This window comes from Moschus berezovskii, chromosome 11 (genome assembly GCF_049115385.1).
Source record: "Moschus berezovskii isolate FMDL1 chromosome 11, NW_MosBer_1.0, whole genome shotgun sequence".
Lineage (NCBI taxonomy): Eukaryota > Metazoa > Chordata > Mammalia > Artiodactyla > Moschidae > Moschus > Moschus berezovskii.
In genome coordinates this window covers 35,748,080-35,768,426 of record NC_142470.1, presented here as the reverse complement: position 1 = coordinate 35,768,426, position 20,347 = coordinate 35,748,080, and the positions used below count along the sequence as shown (strand labels likewise).

The following is a 20,347-nucleotide window of genomic DNA, read 5'->3' as shown; positions in this document are numbered from 1 at the left end:
GCAAGAATAACCGAGTGTATTTTTGAAACCCAGGGTTGTTATCCATTAGATACATTAAACTGTAACTTGCTTAATAAATAATGAACTGTAACCTGCTTTCACTGATCAAGCTCGCTTTAATTGTTTTTACAATAACTTGTATGTCCTCCAAGCATGACGTACCCTAAACAATAAGATGTTTGCCCAAGTTGTTTTTCCGAAATTTGGAGTCAGCTGTTCACTGGCTCGAGCTCCAACTGAATAAGAATGGTTGAGACCTCCAATTGGGCATGTGTTGACAGTTCCATTATTGACCTTTTGATATCAGAAGACCCTGAATTCCACCTTCAGAACAGGCTGACACAGCCCTTCTCTGAACACGTGTCCCATGAAGAAGCAGGCATCAACAGCTTGGTTGCACCTGTGCAGAACTACAATTCCCTCACCTTTTTCTTCTCTCCAGTCACCTTTCTCCCACACTCCCCATGCCTCAGATCACCCTGTCTCTTTATCCCATAAACGTCCCGAGGTAGATGTGAGAATTGTTCTCCCACCTCCATGCTTGGCTGCCTGGTGAATAAATCCTTTCTCTCTGCAAACCTTGGTGCCCCATGGCCCGCTGTGCATGGGGCAAGCAAACTGGATTCAGGAACAAATTCTTGCAGTGTCAGTCTTCATCTTTTCCCTTTCTCTTCTCTCTTATTCTGATTTTTTTTTTCTTAATCCCTACATTTAGACTTTAACTGGAGAGCAGTAAGAGTCCAGGCCCTAAAATCATCCCTGTGTCACTGCTATGAGCCAGGTTACCAGCCGCCTCTGAAGCACCTGCCTCTGAAGAGCTGGACCCACCATAGCAGGCCTGAGGCAGCACTGTGAGTGTCTCATGAATGGCTCCTCCTCGTCTTCCTCTTACAGCTCTGGGCTTAAGAAACCCCTAAGGAGCAAATGTGGACCCAGGCCCTTGCCTCTTCCCCATGAAAGAGCACCAAGGCCTCTTACAGGAGGGAAATTCCAGGTCCTAAATAGGACAGGAACACATGTTTACCATTTCTCCTTAACAATAAAATACCTTTATTTCACATGAACTGTTTCAGGAACTGGATGTATGTATGTTGCCAGTAAAGGTAGAACTGCTTTGAGGTCAGGTGGAAGCCTGGGGCCCACAGTCTCAGAGTACCTCCTGCCACTCCTGAGACTGCAGAGCAGCCCCTCATGGAGAGGTCTGTGCCTGTGATGTCCACTGGGAATGCAAACTGCTGTGTAAGAGCTCCTCAGATGGCGGTTCTGGGTTAGCTGTGGCCAGGGGTACCACCAGGAAGACGAGGATGTGAGGGGTGGTGCAGAAGCAAGGCTGGAGGAGTGAAGGGAGGAAGCAGCCAGCCCAGGCCAACGAGGCTGAGAGCCAGACCTATGAGCCACGAGGTCCTTTGGGGGCAATGGCAGTGGAGCTGGGATTTATTCGAGGCGCCAAAGCCTTGGTGGTCTTTGTGCAAAACAAAAATCAAGATAGAAGAAAAAAAGTAACGAAGTGGGGATTTAAGTGAATGCTAGTAAACATTGCTACAGTGAGCTCACTTTACAGAGATTAAGTCACTGGTGGGCTGCAGTCCGTGGGGTCGCTAATGGTTGGACACGACTGAGCGACTTCACTTTCACTTTCACACATTGGAGAAGGAAATAGCAACCCACTCCAGTGTTTTTGCCTGGAGAATCCCAGGGACGGGGAAGGCTGGTGGGCTTCCGTCTATGGGGTCACACAGAGTCGGACACGACTGAAGTGACTTAGCAGCAGCAGCATGTAGCCATTTAGAAATCAGAGGCGAGGCATGATTACTTTTATCATATGTTTACAGCCAATTAAAAGTGTGAGGTTCTAAGTGTGAACAAACTTAATCCATATGTATCAACATGACTAGATCTTGAGGGAATTTCACATATTGACAAAAAAGAATCATTAGGTTTGGTAACAGTGTTGGGAAGGTTGTAGAGAACGGGTGCGCTCAGACATTGGTGAGAATACGTGATATTGTGATTTATAATACAGAGTATATATTTGGTCTTTGTCCCTTTTTATGGCACAGAGTTTATAAACCACTGGAAATCCCTAAGTGATGACAGCAGAAAAGTGTGTTTTGCTATGCTAATGAGGTGACTTTTGGACTACACCTAAGGACAGAGCCTGGTTGCCAGGAGAATCAATCCTGTGGCTAGAGACTTGGAACTTAAGTTTCCTCCCCCACTCCACCCCCTACCTGGGGCTGAAAGTTGAATCAACTGCCATTGATCAATGACTTAGTCAATCATATTATATAATGAAGCCTCCATAAAAGCCCAAAAGGATAGGTTCAGAGAGCTTCCCAGTTGGTGACCACCTGGATGTGCTGGGAGAATGGCCCACCTGGAGAGGGCATGGAGGGTCCTGGCTCCTTCCCCATACCTTGCAAAGTGTTATCTCTTCTATCTGGCTGATCCTGAGTTATGTCTTTTTATAATAAACCAATAACCTAATAAGTAAGATGTTTCCCTGGCTTCTGTGAGCCACTCAAGAAAACTAACTGAACCCATGGAGGGGCTAACAATTCCAACAGGAATCTCCAATCTATAGCCAGTTGGGCAGAAGCTCAGATTGACAACCTGGACTTGGGACTGGCATCTGAAATGTGGGGTGGGGACAGTCTTGGAGGACTGGGCCCTTAGCCTGTGGGATCTGATGCTATCTCTAGGTAGATCATGTCAGAATTGAGTTGAATTATAGGTCATCCTATATTATAGGGCTTCCCTGGTGGCTCAGAGGTTAAAGCGTCTGCCTCCAATGCCGGAGACCCGGGTTCGATCCCTGGGTCGGGAAGATACCCTGGAGAAGGAAATGGTAACCCACTCCAGTATTCTTGCCTGGAGAATCCCATGGACGGAGAAGCCTGGTAGGCTACAGTCCACGGGGTCCCAGAGTTGGACACGACTGAGCGACTGAACGGAACGGAACGGATAGGTCATCCAGCTGGTATCTGAGAACTGCTTAGTGGTATGGAAAAGTCCCTTACATGTTGGCATTGGTCCCAAGATATTAGACTATAAATGGGTTTGGCTCCTTTGGAGGGCAATTAGGTAGTCCTTTAAGATTTAAAGTGTATGTATCTGATGACCAGCAATTCTGTTTAAGAATTTACTCAAGGCACTTCTCTTCAAACTGCCTTGATCATGTGAGGTATATTTCACATCACAACCCAGTACATACATATCTATATAAAAATGAAATAAAAATAATCACAAGCCAATAAACTCCACATGCAATAAACTCTAGTATTTTATAGTTGATTCTATTTTTTTATAATTTTTGGTTGTAATCTTTTAAACTGATTTTTGGCCCATTAATATATTTCAATCTACAATTCGAAATATAATTACAGTATAATTGAATACAATGAAATATAATCACTGTATTTAGAAAAACACTATGTTCAAGTAAATGAACAAGACTGTTTACAATAGTGAAAAACTAGAAACACCTAAATGGTCACCAATATAGAAATAGCAAAATAAAATCTGGTAAATATACAATTTGGGATATTATTTAGCAATTGAATAAATTTATAAGTATCATCATGACTATATCTCAAAAATATTTAGTGAAAAAAATTATTCAATAGTAGATACAATGTAACACTGCTGCTGCTGCTAAGTCACTTCAGTCGTGTCGGACTCTGTGTGACCCCATAGACGGCAGCCCACCATTTATGTTAAACCTCTCTCATACACACACACATAACGGAATACTAGGAATTACAGAGGTGCAAAATACTTGGGAGAAAAAAGTGAGAGGATCAGAGGTGCTGGCTAAAGAATATCTTAGCTTTAACTGTAATGCTTCATTTTTAAAAGGAGAAAGTATCTATGCACTGTTTGTGTAGTTAGAAATTAGAAAAGTAAATAATACATAAATGGCCACATGCACACAGGAATGTATTGTGTATGTATTTAAGAATCAATGTAATGTATTGAAGGAAGACATACATGAAACAATGCAAGAATTTACGCAGCAATGCTTGAACCCAAGATAAAATGTATGGAAGAAATCATGAATGAGTATAAGTGTTAATGAATACATTCAAATATTTAAAAAGTCAAATGCTAGCATGAACAACTCATCATAAATACCATAATATGTACCTGCACGTAAGAAGAAAGAATGAAGTTATGCACGAATAGATAACTGATGTACGGATGAATGGGTGCATGAGTGGACATGCAGAGGAATACAGCAATGCCTAATCGCTTGTCTGAGCATTTAGTGCATGAATGTGTAAATTCGTGAGTACATGCTGGTTTGCGTAATGGCCTAAGTGGAGGGGGTGGTGCCAAGAATAAACAGATAATGTAAATTTCACTTGCCAGGGGAGAAAACAGAAGTGAAGTAGAACAAGATTCAAGATCTACATGCCCAACATCACTAAAGGAAGTGGAGTTTTGATGGTAGGCCGGGAATCATGGAGCATTTGGAGGAAGGCGAGAGTATGTGTTTGGGAGAGGGGCACAGAAAATAAGAGGACAGCACCTCAAGAAACTTCACCCTTGCTTGTGCCATGTCCCGGTGGAGGCCCTGGATGGTGGCTGAAAGGACAGCAGGCAGGTACTTGAACTGTCGTAAGTGGTGGGGCCGTCTTGGAGGCAAGCAGACTCCTGAAGAATCATCTCTGTGCTGTTAATGTCACCATAGCCTAAGCCACCCTCTCACCTTCAACTGATCCTGATCTAGACACTCTTCAATAAAGACGTAAGTCACAGTCAGTCACCTACATAAAATATTTTAGAAGTCACATATTTCATATCCCATTCCTGGGAATACCAAAGAGCCTTGATGATCTAGTCAACCTATATGAACAACTCGACAACTTTCCTTTAAAACTGGAGTTCACGGTAAACTAGTTAAGAGGTAATGCCAAAAGTACTGATCCTGCTTTAACTCCTGATGTCAACATTTAAATAAAATTGGAGCTACAAGAGGCAAAATGATCTTTTATCAGAAAGTGGATTTTCCTCAGTTGCAGAATGATCATTGGCTCAGTTTATCTATATCATGGTTTCCTTTTCCTGATAGGATGGTAAGTTAAAAATTCCTCCATAGCTCAGTGGTAAAGAATCCTCTTGCAATGCAGGAGAAGTGGTTTTGATCCCTGGATTGGAAAGATTCCCTGGAGGAGGGCATGGCAAGCACACCAGTATTCTTGCCTGGAGAATCCCCATGGACAGAGGAGCCACAGTCCATGGGGTCTCAGAGTTGGACACGACTGAGTAAATAAGCATGCATATATGCATGTCCCTCAATATGTTTCCTTGACCCTTAGATATCTGTCTGTCTACATGCCTGCCCTAACTTGGAAATATGTGCCATTAGGCCCAGACTGCCAGGTGTAGATCAGTCAGCTTTAGTTCATTCACTCGGCACCCACCCCAGCATCTGCAATCCCTCTACGTCCCACCTGTGGTTTACCTGTTGGGTGGAGGAACACAGGTGACACTGGCTAGCATTACTGAAGAACACATTAATGAGCTTCCAATCATTTTGAAAGTCAAGTTGCTGTAAAAAAGAAATAAAGGACAATAGCATGAAAAAGAGATGGCAGGGAAACCTGGTGCCAAAAGAGCTTCTTTCTTTGCATGTCTTTTGATTTCATACAACCCCTCCCCAAACCACATGTATGGATTTTTTCAAAAGGAGACATACAGGGTAGGCATTTAAAGTTGTATAACTTTAGAATCCGCTAAATCAGATCCCCAAGATCAGTGGCTCAGATGGTAAAGAATCTGCCTGCAATGCAGGAGACCTGGGTTCAATCCCTGCTCAAGAAGGCAATATGGAAAAATTCATCAAAACTTTTTTCTTTAAGAGACTTACCATTAGATCCAACAATCCATTTCCAAAAATGAGTCTTAAGGAAATGGATATGTGAAAGACTTAGCTACAATGATGAAACCTTGTCATAAGAGTCAAAAGTTGGAAACAATATAAATGTCTAAAATAGAGGATTGCTGTGTAAACTATGGAATGCTCATGACATGAAATACCATGTGACTATTCAAACAATGCTGGAAAGCATAACTGCCATCAGCAGAAATACGATATCAAGAAAAGCAGATTGTAAAAATATCTACATCAAGTAACACTGCTATTTTATAAAATGTATACAAAGGTATGTGCTTGGAAAAATTATGGAAGGGAATGTACACCAACTTGTCACAGTAATTATCTCTAGACATCAGGTTTAAGGATGGTTTGGGATGGTTTTAGTATTCTTTTGTTTATCTGTGTTTTCTTTCTCTAATGAACATGTGTTACTTGTGGAACAAAAAAACAAACTTCTGTTTTGTAAGAGGCAGCATGGTGCTCTGGAGGAGCATTGGATATGAATCAGGCGCTTTTGATTTTAGCTCTAACTAACTGGCTGTGAACTCAAACAGGTCATAAGACTTTCTGGGGCTTAAGTTTCCTCATCTGTAAAATGACAGGATTTGATTCAGGCCTCTAGCCATTTTCCAGAATGTTATGATCATTCCAGAAATTTGAGAAGTCTCTAGTTTGGAAGAAGCCACTCTTTACAGCATTGCTCCTGTATTTGCCGCTCTCCTTGTATAAACTGGAATGACCTGGCTTGAACACCCTGACTCTTTAATGAACGTATGGCTGGCTGAGTCAGTGGCTTCCCTGGGCTCCAGTGGTTCAGGCTAAGTCCCCTGTTAAAAGCTAGCTTGGTGGCAAATCTTGTCTGGATTTGGTACTTGTCCACAAGGAGAGCACAAAAGATTAGAGGCAGCTTATTTCAAATCCACATGTGAGCTTCTGAGGAAAGGGTGTCTACACTGCTGGGAGAGTGGGGACTAGGGCCCCAGGATGCATGTGACAGAAGCCTCCACCCAAGAACTAGAATGGGTATGATGATTAATAATGACAGGAACAGTCTCTTCAATGACAATGACAGCTGCAGGCTTGCACTGGGCACTGCCTCTGTGCCAGGTGCACCCAGCACCTCACTGCATCCACCCCAAGCCCTGAGCTGTAGGCCCTCGTATTACTCTCATTTCATAAATGGGAAAACTGAGGCTTAGAGAGATTAAGTGCCTTACCCAGCGTCACACAGCTAATAGATGGAAATTCAGGATTCACCCTCCAACAGGTGTCCCTCTAGAACCCAAGATTTCAACCACCTCGCTGAGCAAGAAGTTATTCAGTTCATGTGCCGACTTTGGCAGGACCAAACTGGGGATATGAGAAGAGGCCCTGTGTTCTACTGGCCTCCAGAGGATACAGGGGCAGGGGTGTTCTTGGAGGGCCCAGGCCGCACTGGTGGCCAAGCTCAGGGCATGACGGCTGCAGGGCCTCGGCAGCCTGGTGTCTTTGTTCTGATGGCCGCCCCGCAGATGGAACAGCCCCCAGCAGAGTCGGGTGGATTCTCACCTGGTTCTCTTTCATGTTCCTCACCAGGTCTTTTGCCTGAATCCACAAGTCTCTGCACAGAGGGAAGGAAACCAACAGAAAAGTCAGTTAAATGCAACTTTGTCAGGGGCTGAAAGCTTGCCGCTTGCCCCAGCCTATGCACAAGGCTCTGAGCAGAAGGCTGCGTTGCACCCCTCCTGAGTCCTGGAAGGCAGACATTGACCTGATTTTTTTTATTAGGCCCATCAACAGACTAAACTCAGCACGGGAGACACATTTCGGCTTTGACTTAACGCAGATCTCTCTTTTAAAGCCTCTTTGACCCTTCCAGCACTCCCACCCACCCCCATCAAATCCTCCCATCTAGATGCCAAGAACGACAGGGTCCCCAGCTCTGCAGAGAGCCAGAAAAAGAACTTACTCAGCAGCATCACGGCGTACCACTCCCGTCCCAAGGGCGCATATGGGCTTCAGAACAGATGGGCTGAAGTGTCTGATGACATCTGAAAGGACTAAAGAGAGAGCTGGTTTGAGGCTGTGGTCCCGGCAGCCGGTGGTCACCTGTAAAGACTGACCCACTCTGGGATGAGGTGCCAGGGTCACTGCCCCTGTCCCAAAGCATGACCTGTTTTGGGCTGTGAGATCCACCTTGTAGCAGGCCCTTAGAAGTGAACAGAGTTGAGAAAAAGGAGCATCCATCAGGTGCTAGGCCAGCCAAGTGCTAAGCCCTGAGGTGTATGTGTGTTTGAAGGGAAACTGAGGCTGGGGGAGGCTACACCAGCTGCCAGAGGTGGCTGGGATCTGAGCCTGAGCACCCAGATCCCACAGTTCTTCACTGTCCCGCGCTGCGTACTCGTCAGGGAAAGTGTGCTGGGATGCGGGACTCACAGGCTGCCTCCCTGCCCTCCCTCCTCCTGAGAGTGACAGCAGAGCGGGAAGGCTCCGGGGAGCACATAGAAGACGCATCCCAGAGCTGACAGCCAGAGGGCCGCTAAAAATAGTGCTGTCAGGAGCAGTTAGACTATGTCTGCTCCAGAGAGAGGAGAGGGCAGACGGGAAGAGTATCATGGCAGAGAAGCGGTGTCCCCCTTCCTGGCCCCTCTTTCTACTGTCCCCATCCACAAGTGCCTGGGGCTTTTTGGAGCAGAATGCAAAAGATAGCCTTAGAGGGGCTGCTTTTGAAGGAAGCTGACACTGTGCAGGTAGCAGAGAGAGAAGGGGCAGAAGAGCGGGAGTCGTCCACTGGGCTTTGTCTGCTTGGGCAGCCCCCTCAGTCACCTGGGGCCACAACCTCTTCATCTGCAACCCAAACTCTTGAGCCTCCTTTATGGCACCCTGACCAGCCCACGGACAGAACCCACTCCCCACACATGGTGGGAACCCAGAGCTGAAGGTGACAGGGACAGTGCGGGCATGTCTGTGTGAGAGTGCGCACGAGTAGGTGGGCGATGGGTCACTTTCTCTTCCTCACATCAGGAGGGTCGGAGAGGACGAATGACAAAACAGCCTGGTGTGACATATTTGAAAGTGAACGGCTCTCCAAGTTAGTGAGTGAGTGAAAGTCGTTCAGTTGTATCTGACTCTCTGCAACCCCATAGACTATACAGGCCATGGAATCCTCCAGGCCAGAATACTGGAGTGGGTAGCCTTTCCCTTCTCCAGGGGATCTTCCCAACCCAGGGATCGAACCCAGGTCTCCCGCATTGCAGGTGGATTCTTTATCAGCTGAGCCACCAAAGAAGACCAAATTAAGGGCATTTGTAAAACATTGTTTCTTTGTGATCAAACATGACCTTGGATCTTGTCACCTAAATCTTCCCATTATTTTATTCTAGGGCTGTTGTGTACCTGCTCTGTCCTAGTTACCTCTCTCTGGAGTCAGAACAAAGGACACAGGCTGTGGGGCTGGGCCACCTGGGTTCCTAGGGACTCTGCCACATATTGACCATGTAACTTTGGGAAGGTCTGTTTACTTCCCTGAGACTCAGTTTTCCCATCTGCACAATGGCTGTGGTGGGTGAGAGGACACGGCTAGACTAAGGTCTTGGGGTTGAAGAGCAGATGGGCTGAGTTTGGGCCTGGATGTCCCTGGAGCACTTTCTCCTGGAAGACCAGTTGCTCCTCTGTGGGCTTGATGACCCAATATCACCCCCCTCCCTGGCCCATCCCTCTTAGGTAAACTACCTTCACTGTCAGTTCCAGGTGAGTCCTGTCCCTAAGGGCACACAGGTGCACCCTACCCTCACCGCCCTGCCTTCTGCTGCTCCTCTGGTCAGTGGGGCTCCTGGCCATGCTGTACTTAATGGGGGGCTAGGAGGACTTGTTACCAGGTGGGTCAAGGACCCCCAAAATGGAGACAGGCTGAGAAATCAGGTAAAGCCATAACTATGCTTACAGTTTCAGGATCTAAACTACATACCATCTTCCTGCTGCTGCTGCTGCTAAGTCGCTTCAGCCATGTCCAATTCTGTGCAACCCCATAGACCGAAGCCCACCAGGCTCCCCCGTCCCTGGGATTCCCGCAAATACACCACTTCATTTCTTTTTTCCTACCAGTTAAAGGTAAACAGGGTCAAACCTAGCCTGAGCTGAGATAGTCACTAAGTCACAGGGTCCCGCTCCTTCTGAACCCTTGACCCTTTGCAAAAGGACCCCTGCACCACTTTGGCCACCAATGTCCCCTCACCTGTCAGTCAGATCCTGGAGGGCTGGACACCAGGGCTCTGCCTCCCCTGATGGATGGCAAGGGCAGATGGCAGGACCAGTGTCTTATTTATCCCTCACTTTGCAGGGAGCCTCATAATTCCCAGGTCCTTGGTGACATTCACTGGCTGAACTGACAGGGCACCAGTTACCTCACTTGTTATTATGCTCTGCTCAAGTGTCAGTTCAGGAGAGCATTTGCATTGCCACCCGAGTCTTTTCACTCTAATTATGGAATGAAAAGTGGTATTCTTGCTCTTGGCTTGTGAACACCAGCCATAGGTGACTCTATCCACCAGGCTAATTCAGCTGGCATTAAGGCACTCAGGGATTTCAGGATGACTTATTCGAGTTGCAAGGAACCTCTGATATTAAGTGGAAAAAAAAAAAAACAAGCTACATATAACATATTCCTAAGCACATTCATATATAAAAGGCCAAAATGTTAATACTGATTATCTGACTCCTTGCAACTCCATGGACTGTAGATGCCAGGCTCCTCTGTCCATGGAATTCTCCAGGCAAGAATATTAGAGTAGGTTGCCATTTCCTCCTCCAGGGGATCTTCCTAACCCAGGGATCAAATCCAGATCTCCTGCACTGCAGGCAGATTCTTTACCATCTGAGCCACCAGGGAAGCCCAATGATTATCTCTAGATGGAGGGATTATGGTTAGTTTTCATTTTTTAAATTTCACTTTGCTGAAGCCAATTGATATATCTACTTTATAAGTAAGGGAGTTACTACAAAATGAAATGAACTGATCACTGGAGCTGGGTCTTCTCCTGGGTGTGGTGGTGGGGGCAGTGAATGGTGGACAGTTTCCCAGACGAAGTGCTGTAAGTCCAGCCTTGGGGTCCTGGGGGAGAAGAAGCCTCGGGATTTTGGCCCAGGCACCCCGACCCCTCTCTTACATCCCTTGACCTTAACCCCATGTCTCTTGGAGTCTTCTCACTCAGGGATCCTTGGACACATTTTTCATGCCTTCCTTTCAAGGGACGTGACTCTTCACACCCTTGCTTCCTCTCTGTCCTCTCAGAATGTTTCCCCCTTTCCTCAGGCTCTGCCACGATATGGCCAGTAGGGCACATCTTCTTCTTTCACCAAAGGGCTGCTGTGTTGGGAGCGACAGGCACAATCTGGATTCCGGCCATGAAAACACCGAACTCACCAGACACCACTCCCATGCACACTTGCGGCTCCTGCTTTTCAGTCCTGCAAGTAGAAGCAAACATACAAACGTCAGCCTGAGTTTGTCGCCTACCAATGCTTGCCCTCAACTGCTGTGGTCTCTTTCACAACAGGCTTCGGCTCAGCATTGCTCTGATTCTGGATTTATCCTTCCTGGAGGCAGAGGCACACCTCAGGGGGCAATGGAGTTGCCAAATGGGGTGAGCAGCTCTGGACCCTCCTCCCCGCCCCTCTAGTCTGGTGCCAAGTTGGAAGGGGACACAGACCGCCACGTAGATCGAGCCTGACCCTGGTCCAACTCTGCTTGCATCCCCCGGAGCAGAGCACAAAGGCTGGAGGAAGAGCAAGAACCCCTTATTCAGCCCTTCCCGCTGTTCCTCCCTTATTCACCCCAGGGAGCCAGGGGGATTCCCGCACAGAACGCTGGATGAAGAGGCAGCAGTTTGTGTCCTGGTCTCCACTCTTCTGCCTGCCCCTAAGGGAGCCTGGAGCAGGCGTCTCCTCCCTGGCCCTCAGGTCTCCCCGCCAGTGAAGCAGGGAGACAACAGATGATCAACCTGGAGGCTCAGCTCAGCTCTGTTGCTCTGGGGTTCCCGAACAATTACCATTCTTGTTCCTCCAGGTCGTACGTCCCTGAGTCTGGAGGCTGGAAAAGATAAGGGGTGTGAGCAGCCCAGCCAGGAAAGGTGGCAGAGTCTGTCCTGGGGAGACCCCATCTGCCTGCCGTATACACTCTCCCACCAACAAAAGGGAATCCCTGGATCCAGAAAATGGCCAGACCTGCCTGTGTTCATTTTTCAGGGAGGGAAGAAAGGATGTTAGATTTTCTCCAAAGCTTGCTGGTCCAAACTCAGGGAATAACAGGTGTAAAAGTTTTCTTCAGATTAGAAAACTGGGTGGGAGAGCTTAGACTTAAATGTGTCTCTGTAGAATGTTAACATCCTTCATAGAAACACAATAGGTTATTTCACTGTGACTTTCCATACTCTAAAATAATTAGATAATCTAATACACAATCTAAAATGTGTGTGGTCTGTCTGACTTGCCTAGAATGAAAACTCCAGGAGGGCAGGAATTTGCCTCTGTTTTGTTCTTGATTATATTCCTCAGACCTAGAACAGCATCTGATGCATCATAAGTACTCAATAAATACTCACTCGATACTACTTTTTGAATGAACAATGTAAGTGTTTGATTGTCCTCTTGGTAAAACCTGAACCACACAGGACTCAGTTGGAGAGTTTTCCTGGTCATAGGGCTGAGGTGAGAATCTTGTCTTTTGTGAGGTCCCAGGGATGCTTGGGGGCTTCCCAGATGGTGCTAGTGGTAAAGAACCCGCCTGCCAATGCAGGAGACATAAGAGACACAGGTTCAATCCTTGGGTTGGGAAGATCCCCTGGAGGAGGAAATGGCAACCCATTCCAGTATTCTTGCCTGTAATATCCCATGGACAGAGGATCCTGGCGGGCACAGTCCGTGAGGTCACACAGAGTTGGACATAACTGAGCAACTAAGCACAGAGATGCTTGGAATTGTGCCCAGAACACTGAAAGTGCTCAGCACATATTAGCTGTTGTCAATAGTAGTATTTTCACAGGTTCTGACACAAATTCTCTCTCTCAAAACTCCTAGAAGACAGCGTCCCCAGGTGTGGTGATGACAGGCGATGATGTACCCTCACTACCTTACCCCCAGCCTGCTGCTGCTTCCCTTTAAAGGGCCTGCCTGTCCTTAAGGACCCAGCTTCAAAGACAGCCAGTCAGTCTGTACAAATGCACCACACCTCTGGCTCCCTCTGGGGAGGGCAGGCTGACTCTCTTCTGACTGGGATGGAGTCCTCTCTTCTTTTCAACAAGAGGGAGCTTGAAAAAGTTTTCTGGGGGAAGGTACCACATTAAACAGAAAACCACATGCAAATACAAGTCAGGTGAAGTCCTGAGGGAGGCCTGGCTCTGGGGCTGAGGCAAAGGGGTCAGCCTGTGCCGACCAAGGTGGCCTGAGTGACAGTAGAGTTTTCCTCAGAAAAGTCAGATGGGGGTGGTGAGGGGAAGGAAGGGAGAGAACGAGAGGAACAAGGTAGAGAGAGTATGGGAGAGCTTAGGGAGAGGTCACAGCGGGGAAGGCTGGAACAAACCCAGCAAACTCCTCTGCCGCCATTTTGCCAACTGCTGGCCATTTTACCCCCACGCTTTTCACTGGCTGCGTGTTCTGTGGCCCTAGAGACACATAACTGAGACACAAGCCCTGGCTTCAAGGAATTTGAGAGAGTGGATTATAACCTCCCGGGCATGGCAAATGTCTGTGACTCTTAGTTAAGAGGGATAAAAGGTCACAGAGAGCATACTGCAGTGTAACCCTATTTAGGTCATACACACGTTCTCTGTCACACACACACCCTGTATATTGAAGTGTGTGTGTGCGTGTGTATGTGGCTATTGAGACAAGAGAGTAGGAGATATGAATGAGATCTTCCATTTTTTAATACTATCTACATGTGTTTTCATTTTTTCCTTATAATGAACATCTGTCACAAGTGTTAGTTTGAAAACAATTTTGATGACTCTGACCTTTAACATTCTGTGAGGAAAAGGAAGTCCAGAGCAATTAAACAAGCAAGTGCTAGCATCGGTCACAAGTGCGTGCTAGGCCTTGGAAGCTCCAGGAGCCTGGAGCAAAAGCACCAGCTTTCCACCTTCCTTCTTTTACATTGCACTAACTTCCATTATCCTTCCCTGTCCTGATGTCTTTCATAAACCAGGCTGAGTTCATGAGAGCTGACTCTCAGGGCAGACAGAGGCAGGCAGCCTCTGACAAACTGTGCTCTTGGGGTTTATCCTGAAGGTTGAGGTGCAGTCAGCTTTAGGATAATGATCGGGGGCTGGGAGACCATCATGGACTGAAAGCATCTCCCAGCACCCGGGGCTCCCAGGAGGAGAGAGGGTGAGCTGAGTGACAGCAGGAGCTAGGAGGCTGAATAATTCATGAGTCAAAGAACTCTCTCAGAGCCAGGACCAAAGTGCAGAAACCACTGATTGGTTTAACTTTAGAAACCTGGCTTGGAGTGGAGAGTTCCCTGCAGGGAATTTCCCTGCCTCAGGAAGGAGAATTCGCGAGTCCTCCAGCCAGTGTCACACACTCCTGGCTCTGCGATGTCACCATCAGCATGCAGGGACACACAGGCTCGGCAGCGGCAATGTGCTCCTCATGACAGAAAATCATTCTTCCCACCTCTCCTTTACATCCCTCCCCGGGACACCTCCACCTTCACCCTCATCCGTGTGCAGGCACACGCGCACACACATTCACATGTGCAGGTCTAACCCCACCATCTCAAGTAGCAAAGAACAAGGGTGGGAGCCCTGGCTGCCAATTTCACTGGGTCCTGGTCAGTTTTTCTAATGTGAAGTCTTCGCCTATGGCCGGTGCTGTGTGCAGGGTAGTGGGATGGGTTTGTAGCAAGGAGGCAGCCTGGGCCAGGGGCAGGGGCTGAGGCTGCAGGGGTGCAGAGGGCAGCGGCGACACACAGAGGACATGGGGAAGGAAACAAGGTGGGCAGGGATGGGAGGAAGATACGGAAGGGGAGAGGCGAGGGTGTACTGGTTCAGGTGTGAGGGGTACAGGGCAGAGCTGAGAACACCTGATTAGTGCTCCATGCAGTTGGAACTGCTAGGACTTGTGGGGCAGCAGTGCTGAGACCAGGGCAGTGGGACTGTGGGAAGCCAGGACTCACCAAAATCACACTAGTTTTGCTCTCCAACCCTCCTCTCTTTCCATCCTTCCCTTATTGCTCCCTTTCTCAGTCCCTGACCACATAAAACAATACCACTTCAGATTTATTAGCAAAGATGGGTGTATTTTAAAAAATCTGCCAAGCAGGTAAGGACATTTTTCTTCTTTATCTCATAAGTAGAAAGCTTAAGAGATTCCTTTTAAAATTCTGATCTTTGGCTTATTTATCAATAGGTTTGATTTATTCATGAGAAAGTTCAAAAGTTCTTTCATCCTAACGTAAAGAGAGCCAGTCACTCAATTTAAAACAACAGCATCAACTCAGAACCCTAGATTTTAGGATTTTTCCAGTTCAGAGAAGGTTCTCTCTCCTCAAGTGAAACATTCTTCCTGGTTACTAGGAGCTCATTCAAAGTAACCCCAGTTCCAAAGCCCACCTCCCACCTCCATCTCCTTGCTGTACTCACATTGCCAATGGCTGCCACAAATTTAATATCAGAAGGTCTCAAAGAGTGAACTGCAAAGACAAGAACCTGTGTAAGAAGATCAGATCTACATTTTGCACAATGTGGGCCCAGGATGCCAAATGGGAGAAGCAGACCCAAGGCCCTCACCCCAAGGATGCCCCAAGGTTGGCCGTGCAAGTGGGAATATGAAGACTAAGAAGTCACTGGAAGCCCAAACCTGCTCCAAAGAAGCTCAGCTCTCAGTGGAGGCCACACTGCTGACTGGTCTCAGGATCTCCAAGTAGGTGTCCCACGGAAGGTTACTCACAGACCGCCTTTCCTTTTCACCTGGCGCTCTTTCTGCCTCTCACTTCCCTCTATCCCTTGACTCTGCATTTCTCAGCCACCATTAATAAGAGAGCAACACATAAATGAAAACCATCTGGGTTCAAAAGGGATCATGTCGGCTTGGAGGCTTGCCAGAGAACAGGGCTGTGAACAGCCTGTGAACACTCATAAATATCAGACACAAGCTGCAGGAAGCCTCCACGACCTACCTGGGTCACCAGCATCCTTAAAATTAAGTTTCTTTAGAAACCACTGATATATTCCTTGGTCATGTTATGGGGGCATTAAGGGTAAGCCTCCTAAAGAAGCCACTTCCTAAGAAGTTCGTCGATTTCTTTTTCTAACCACACTTCTTACATGACAGAATAGTAAGAATAGCAAGATTAACTGGAAATCCTGGTAAGCCAATACAATGCAAACAAACAAAGCCATTAAACACAGTCCATATTGCAGCCATGTAACACGATAAAGCTGGAGAAGAGGACCAGTTCAACAGCAACATTCATAGCATCCAGGTATTAGACGAGTTGACTCACTGGAAAAGACCCTGATGCTGGGAAGAATTGGGGGCGGGAAGAGAAGGGGACGACAGAGAATGAGATGGCTGGATGGCATCACCAACTCAATGGACATGAGTTTGAGTGGACTCCGGGAGTTGGTGATGGACAGGGAGGCCTGGCGTGCTGTGATTCATGGGGTCGCAAGGAGTCGGACACGACTGAGTGACTGAACTGAACTGAACCCATTATAGGAAAAAATATGTCTAGAGCAGCCACTGTGACTACATTATAGGATTGGGAAGGTACGTGCATAGCCAAGATCCATCCAACCCACAGTTCCTGTGACACGGTCCACCCACCTGGAGGTGAGCTCCCAGGGGTCACCTTCACCCAGGTAAAACCACCATGGGGCCATGTTGGTTTTAATCTCTTGAGTGGTGTGTTGGGCTGTGTCCCTCCATAGAAATGACTGAGGATATCAAAAGAGGAGGGACTGAGGACAGGGAAGAGGGAAGATGTGAACAGCCAAAGGTGCAAGTAGAGTGGGGTTCAAGCCTCTGCCAGCCACACCAGAGAGAAGACGCTGGGCTTCCTGGCTCATGGCAGGGTCCCGTACCTGAGTCAGAAGGCACATTGGATCCTGGAGAAGGCACATTCTCTGGGTTGCAAAAGAATGAAAAACTCTTCAGGCTCTGCCCCTGAAACCAAATGTCAGAAATACCAACAGCCTTGTAAGGAAACATTACAGTTTCTGAAAGCCTGATGTAGAGATGACCATGTACTTATTCTATGAGGCTCAAAATCCAGAAGCAACAATTGTCCATAGTCATGTTCTTTTAACCCTTTTCCCAGTTCACTTAGTAAAAGGAGACTTATGCCTGTTGAGAACGATTTTAGAAGTGGCAAGTAAGGATGCCTCAGAACAGTGGGGTGGAGAGGGAGGGAGGCAGGATAAAGAATAAAAACCAACTCTTGTGATAATAAGAAAGTTCTGGAGATTGAAAGTGGTGACAGGTACACAACAATGTGAATATACTCAATGTCACTGAACTGTACACTCAAAAATGATCAATTTTATATTATGTATATTTTATCACAATAAAAAGGAAATCACTAAGAAGAGACCCAATATATCTAGACTAAAAATATTTTAAATCTCTTCTATGGTGTTATATTTTTTGTATTATTTAATTTCCTTCTTTGATTGCTTATACACAAGTAGGTATATGGGGCATTATGTTATTTAAAGCTGGGAATTGGATAAAGTGGAAATTGGGAGACTCTTGTGTCCCCACTGGAACAGAATGTGTCCTAAGCCCAGAGGGGCTGCTGAAAGCAGGTGGCGGGGAGGGCTGGTCCTCAAGACCACTTGGCTGCCTCAGATGCCCGTGTACATCCAGAGCAGGCTCCACTTCTGTGAATCAGGTGGACGACTTTGGGAAAGGAGATCATATGTATTCTCCCCAGAACCGAGAGCAAAAGGGGAAATATTCCAATGGGGGAAAATGTGCAGTAAATTGGTTGCACATCTGTCACAAGTTAACTTCTCATGAATTTACTGATTTCAGTAAGAGATAAAGCATTTACTCTCAACTCTTATCTTGTAGATGTTCTGGGAAAACTTCACCCAAATGACTTCGGATAACTCACAGCATCTGCTTCAAGGTTCACAGAGATACCCAGGCCATTTATAAGTCTTTCTGGGCCCTTCTGGGAACCACCTGCTCAGTCTGAAGAGATTTTTGAGCCCCAAATTCCAGGAGCTACAGTTATGCTGCCTCCACTCTTCCAGGCAACCTGCCTGTCCCTGGGGAAGCAGCTCACCCAGCCTATACCCCCAAGGCCTCAGGGAAGGGCCTGTCAACTTGTATCAAGACTTGGACTCACCCTTCAGAAGGGAAGGCACTACCTCTCCCATGAGGACAAAGCCCTTACCTCTGGCCATAGTCGCTCTTCCAGTGTGTTCTCTCCGGGGGAAGTATGGACCTGGGTCGTTCCTAAAAGAAAGCAAGAACTGTCCTGGTTATTTATCTGGAATTACTCCCTGCTCTAGATTCACAGCTTTCGTGCTTTTCCTCTCCACCCTACCTATTTGCCCTGCTCATTAATGTCCCTTGTGTTAGGAAAGTCCAAGTTCCATTCCTCCAACTATCACCTCCATTGTTTGGGACCCTGTACATCCATTAATGCAGCCTTTTAAGGCAGAATCCCTAGGTTGAGAAGCAAAAGTGTCATCTGGGAGGGGTGACTGATAACCCTGTATCTTGCATAGACACATTACCTCAGATTTATTTGTGGGTTCCTTAGTGAAGGGCAGAACTCTAGGGGAGAGTGATGTTGGACAAATAACTGTTGTTTGGGGATCTGGGACGAATCAGGGAAAGCGGAGGACATTCTGGAACAGCCTGAAGGGTGATGTGAGCTTAAGACAGAGCTAATAGTGGCATTCCCAATAGCCATGACTGTACATAATGGCTGGACAAGGGCTGTCTTCAGACATCGTACTGAACATGAAATGAAGAGGGAAAAAAGGCAGGTGGAGAGACTGCTAAGACACTGTTCTCGTCCTAGCTTACTTCATGCCAGTCTTTTAAAACTTAGTTTTTAAAAAATTTTATGTACAATGAGAGATTCACTTTATAAGCCAGTGAGTTTCCCCATCAAACCTTTAGCTTTCTAAATACACAAATAAGGGTATAGCACAGTAACAGCACTCTAAACAAACGAACGAAAACAATCAACCCATGGTGACAGCACCCCTACAGCCAAGAGAGGTTTCATGTGCTCACACTCAAGTCCACCATCAGGCTCCTGATCAGTCTCACTTTTCGTTCAGTTGTAATCAGTGTGGATGCAATCTTGTATCCTACAAGCTCCTTTAATGCTGTATCTTGAGCTTTCTTTTTCACACTGATATATAATCTTGATGCTTACTTCAACAGCGTCAAGAAACATTTATGATACTGACATGAAATCAGAGGTCTGGCTCCTTGCTCCCTCTGGCTTCTCTCCACCCAGTTCTCTGTCCAGGGTGCACATTCCTTGAATGGGCATGCCATGCGAGAACCCCCAGACAGCATCAGACAAGGCCAAAGGGAGGCCTTGATTTCTGGTCCACTCCAGCCTTCTGCAGTTTTGCTTCCTGAACCTGAGAAGAATTCATCTGCAGTTTCATGAGGGACAAAAGTGTATTTCCATTTCATGCCTACAGTGCAATCTGGCATTCATTTCCACGTAGGAAGTCATAACAGAAATGTGGGTTGTATCCTGCCCCCGGATCTGTGACCCTTTGGAAATGCCCAGAAGAAATATTTTTAAGCAGAAAGAACCACATGATGGGAAGGTGCTGAGATGTGGACAAACACAGAGTGCTTGAAAGGGCTGGAGCACAGGGATCATAACCGGAGGGCAAGGGAGATGAGGCTGCCCCAACAGATGACAGCCGGGCTGTGGAGCTGTGAACACCAGGCTACTCCATAGGCAACAGGAAGCTGTGACAGGTCTTTGAAGAGATGAGCGTTAGGGTATGTTTTAAGATGATCATTACTCTGGGAAGTAGTGGGGTAGATGAATTAGCAGGGGAGAGATTTGAGACCATTTTGGTAATATTCTTTTTAAGCCAGGATAAAAACAAGCATGGAAGTCAATATTTATACGCAGTTCCTAGGTACCCAGCCCTATTCTAAGCACTTACATGAAATAATTCATTTAATCTTCACAATGACTCTTGTGAGATAAATGTTATCCTCCCCACCTTACAGTTAAGAAACAGGCCCAGAAAGGGTAAGTGATATTTTAAAGGTGACACAGTGAACAAATGGTGATGGAAGGATTTGAAAATGGGGAGTCTGGCCCCATGGGCCATGCTCAGAACCAAACTAAGTGTAAGTCACAGCCTAGGTTCTATACCAATCAACTTCTGGTAACAGTGTCAGACTTTATTTTTTGGGGCTCCAAAATCACTGCAGATGCTGATTGCAGCCATGAAATTAAAAGACGCTTACTCCTTGGAAGGAAAGTTA

The 20,347-nt window shown here is 46.7% G+C and overlaps 1 protein-coding gene across 1 annotated transcript in view; it reads right to left on the bottom strand.

Annotated features, from left to right (window-relative positions):
- PLB1 (phospholipase B1) overlaps window positions 1-20,347 on the bottom strand; it is a 129,334-nt gene that overhangs the window by 84,539 nt on the left and 24,448 nt on the right. Inside the window, exons 4-11 of the mRNA XM_055400362.2 lie at window positions 18,261-18,322; window positions 16,942-17,023; window positions 15,499-15,548; window positions 11,908-11,948; window positions 11,283-11,326; window positions 7,830-7,920; window positions 7,430-7,481; window positions 5,468-5,554 (exon numbers count right to left, since the gene is read on the bottom strand). Of these exons, the coding sequence (XP_055256337.2) occupies window positions 5,468-5,554; window positions 7,430-7,481; window positions 7,830-7,920; window positions 11,283-11,326; window positions 11,908-11,948; window positions 15,499-15,548; window positions 16,942-17,023; window positions 18,261-18,322 (509 nt within the window). The remainder of the gene's footprint in view (window positions 1-5,467; window positions 5,555-7,429; window positions 7,482-7,829; window positions 7,921-11,282; window positions 11,327-11,907; window positions 11,949-15,498; window positions 15,549-16,941; window positions 17,024-18,260; window positions 18,323-20,347) is intronic.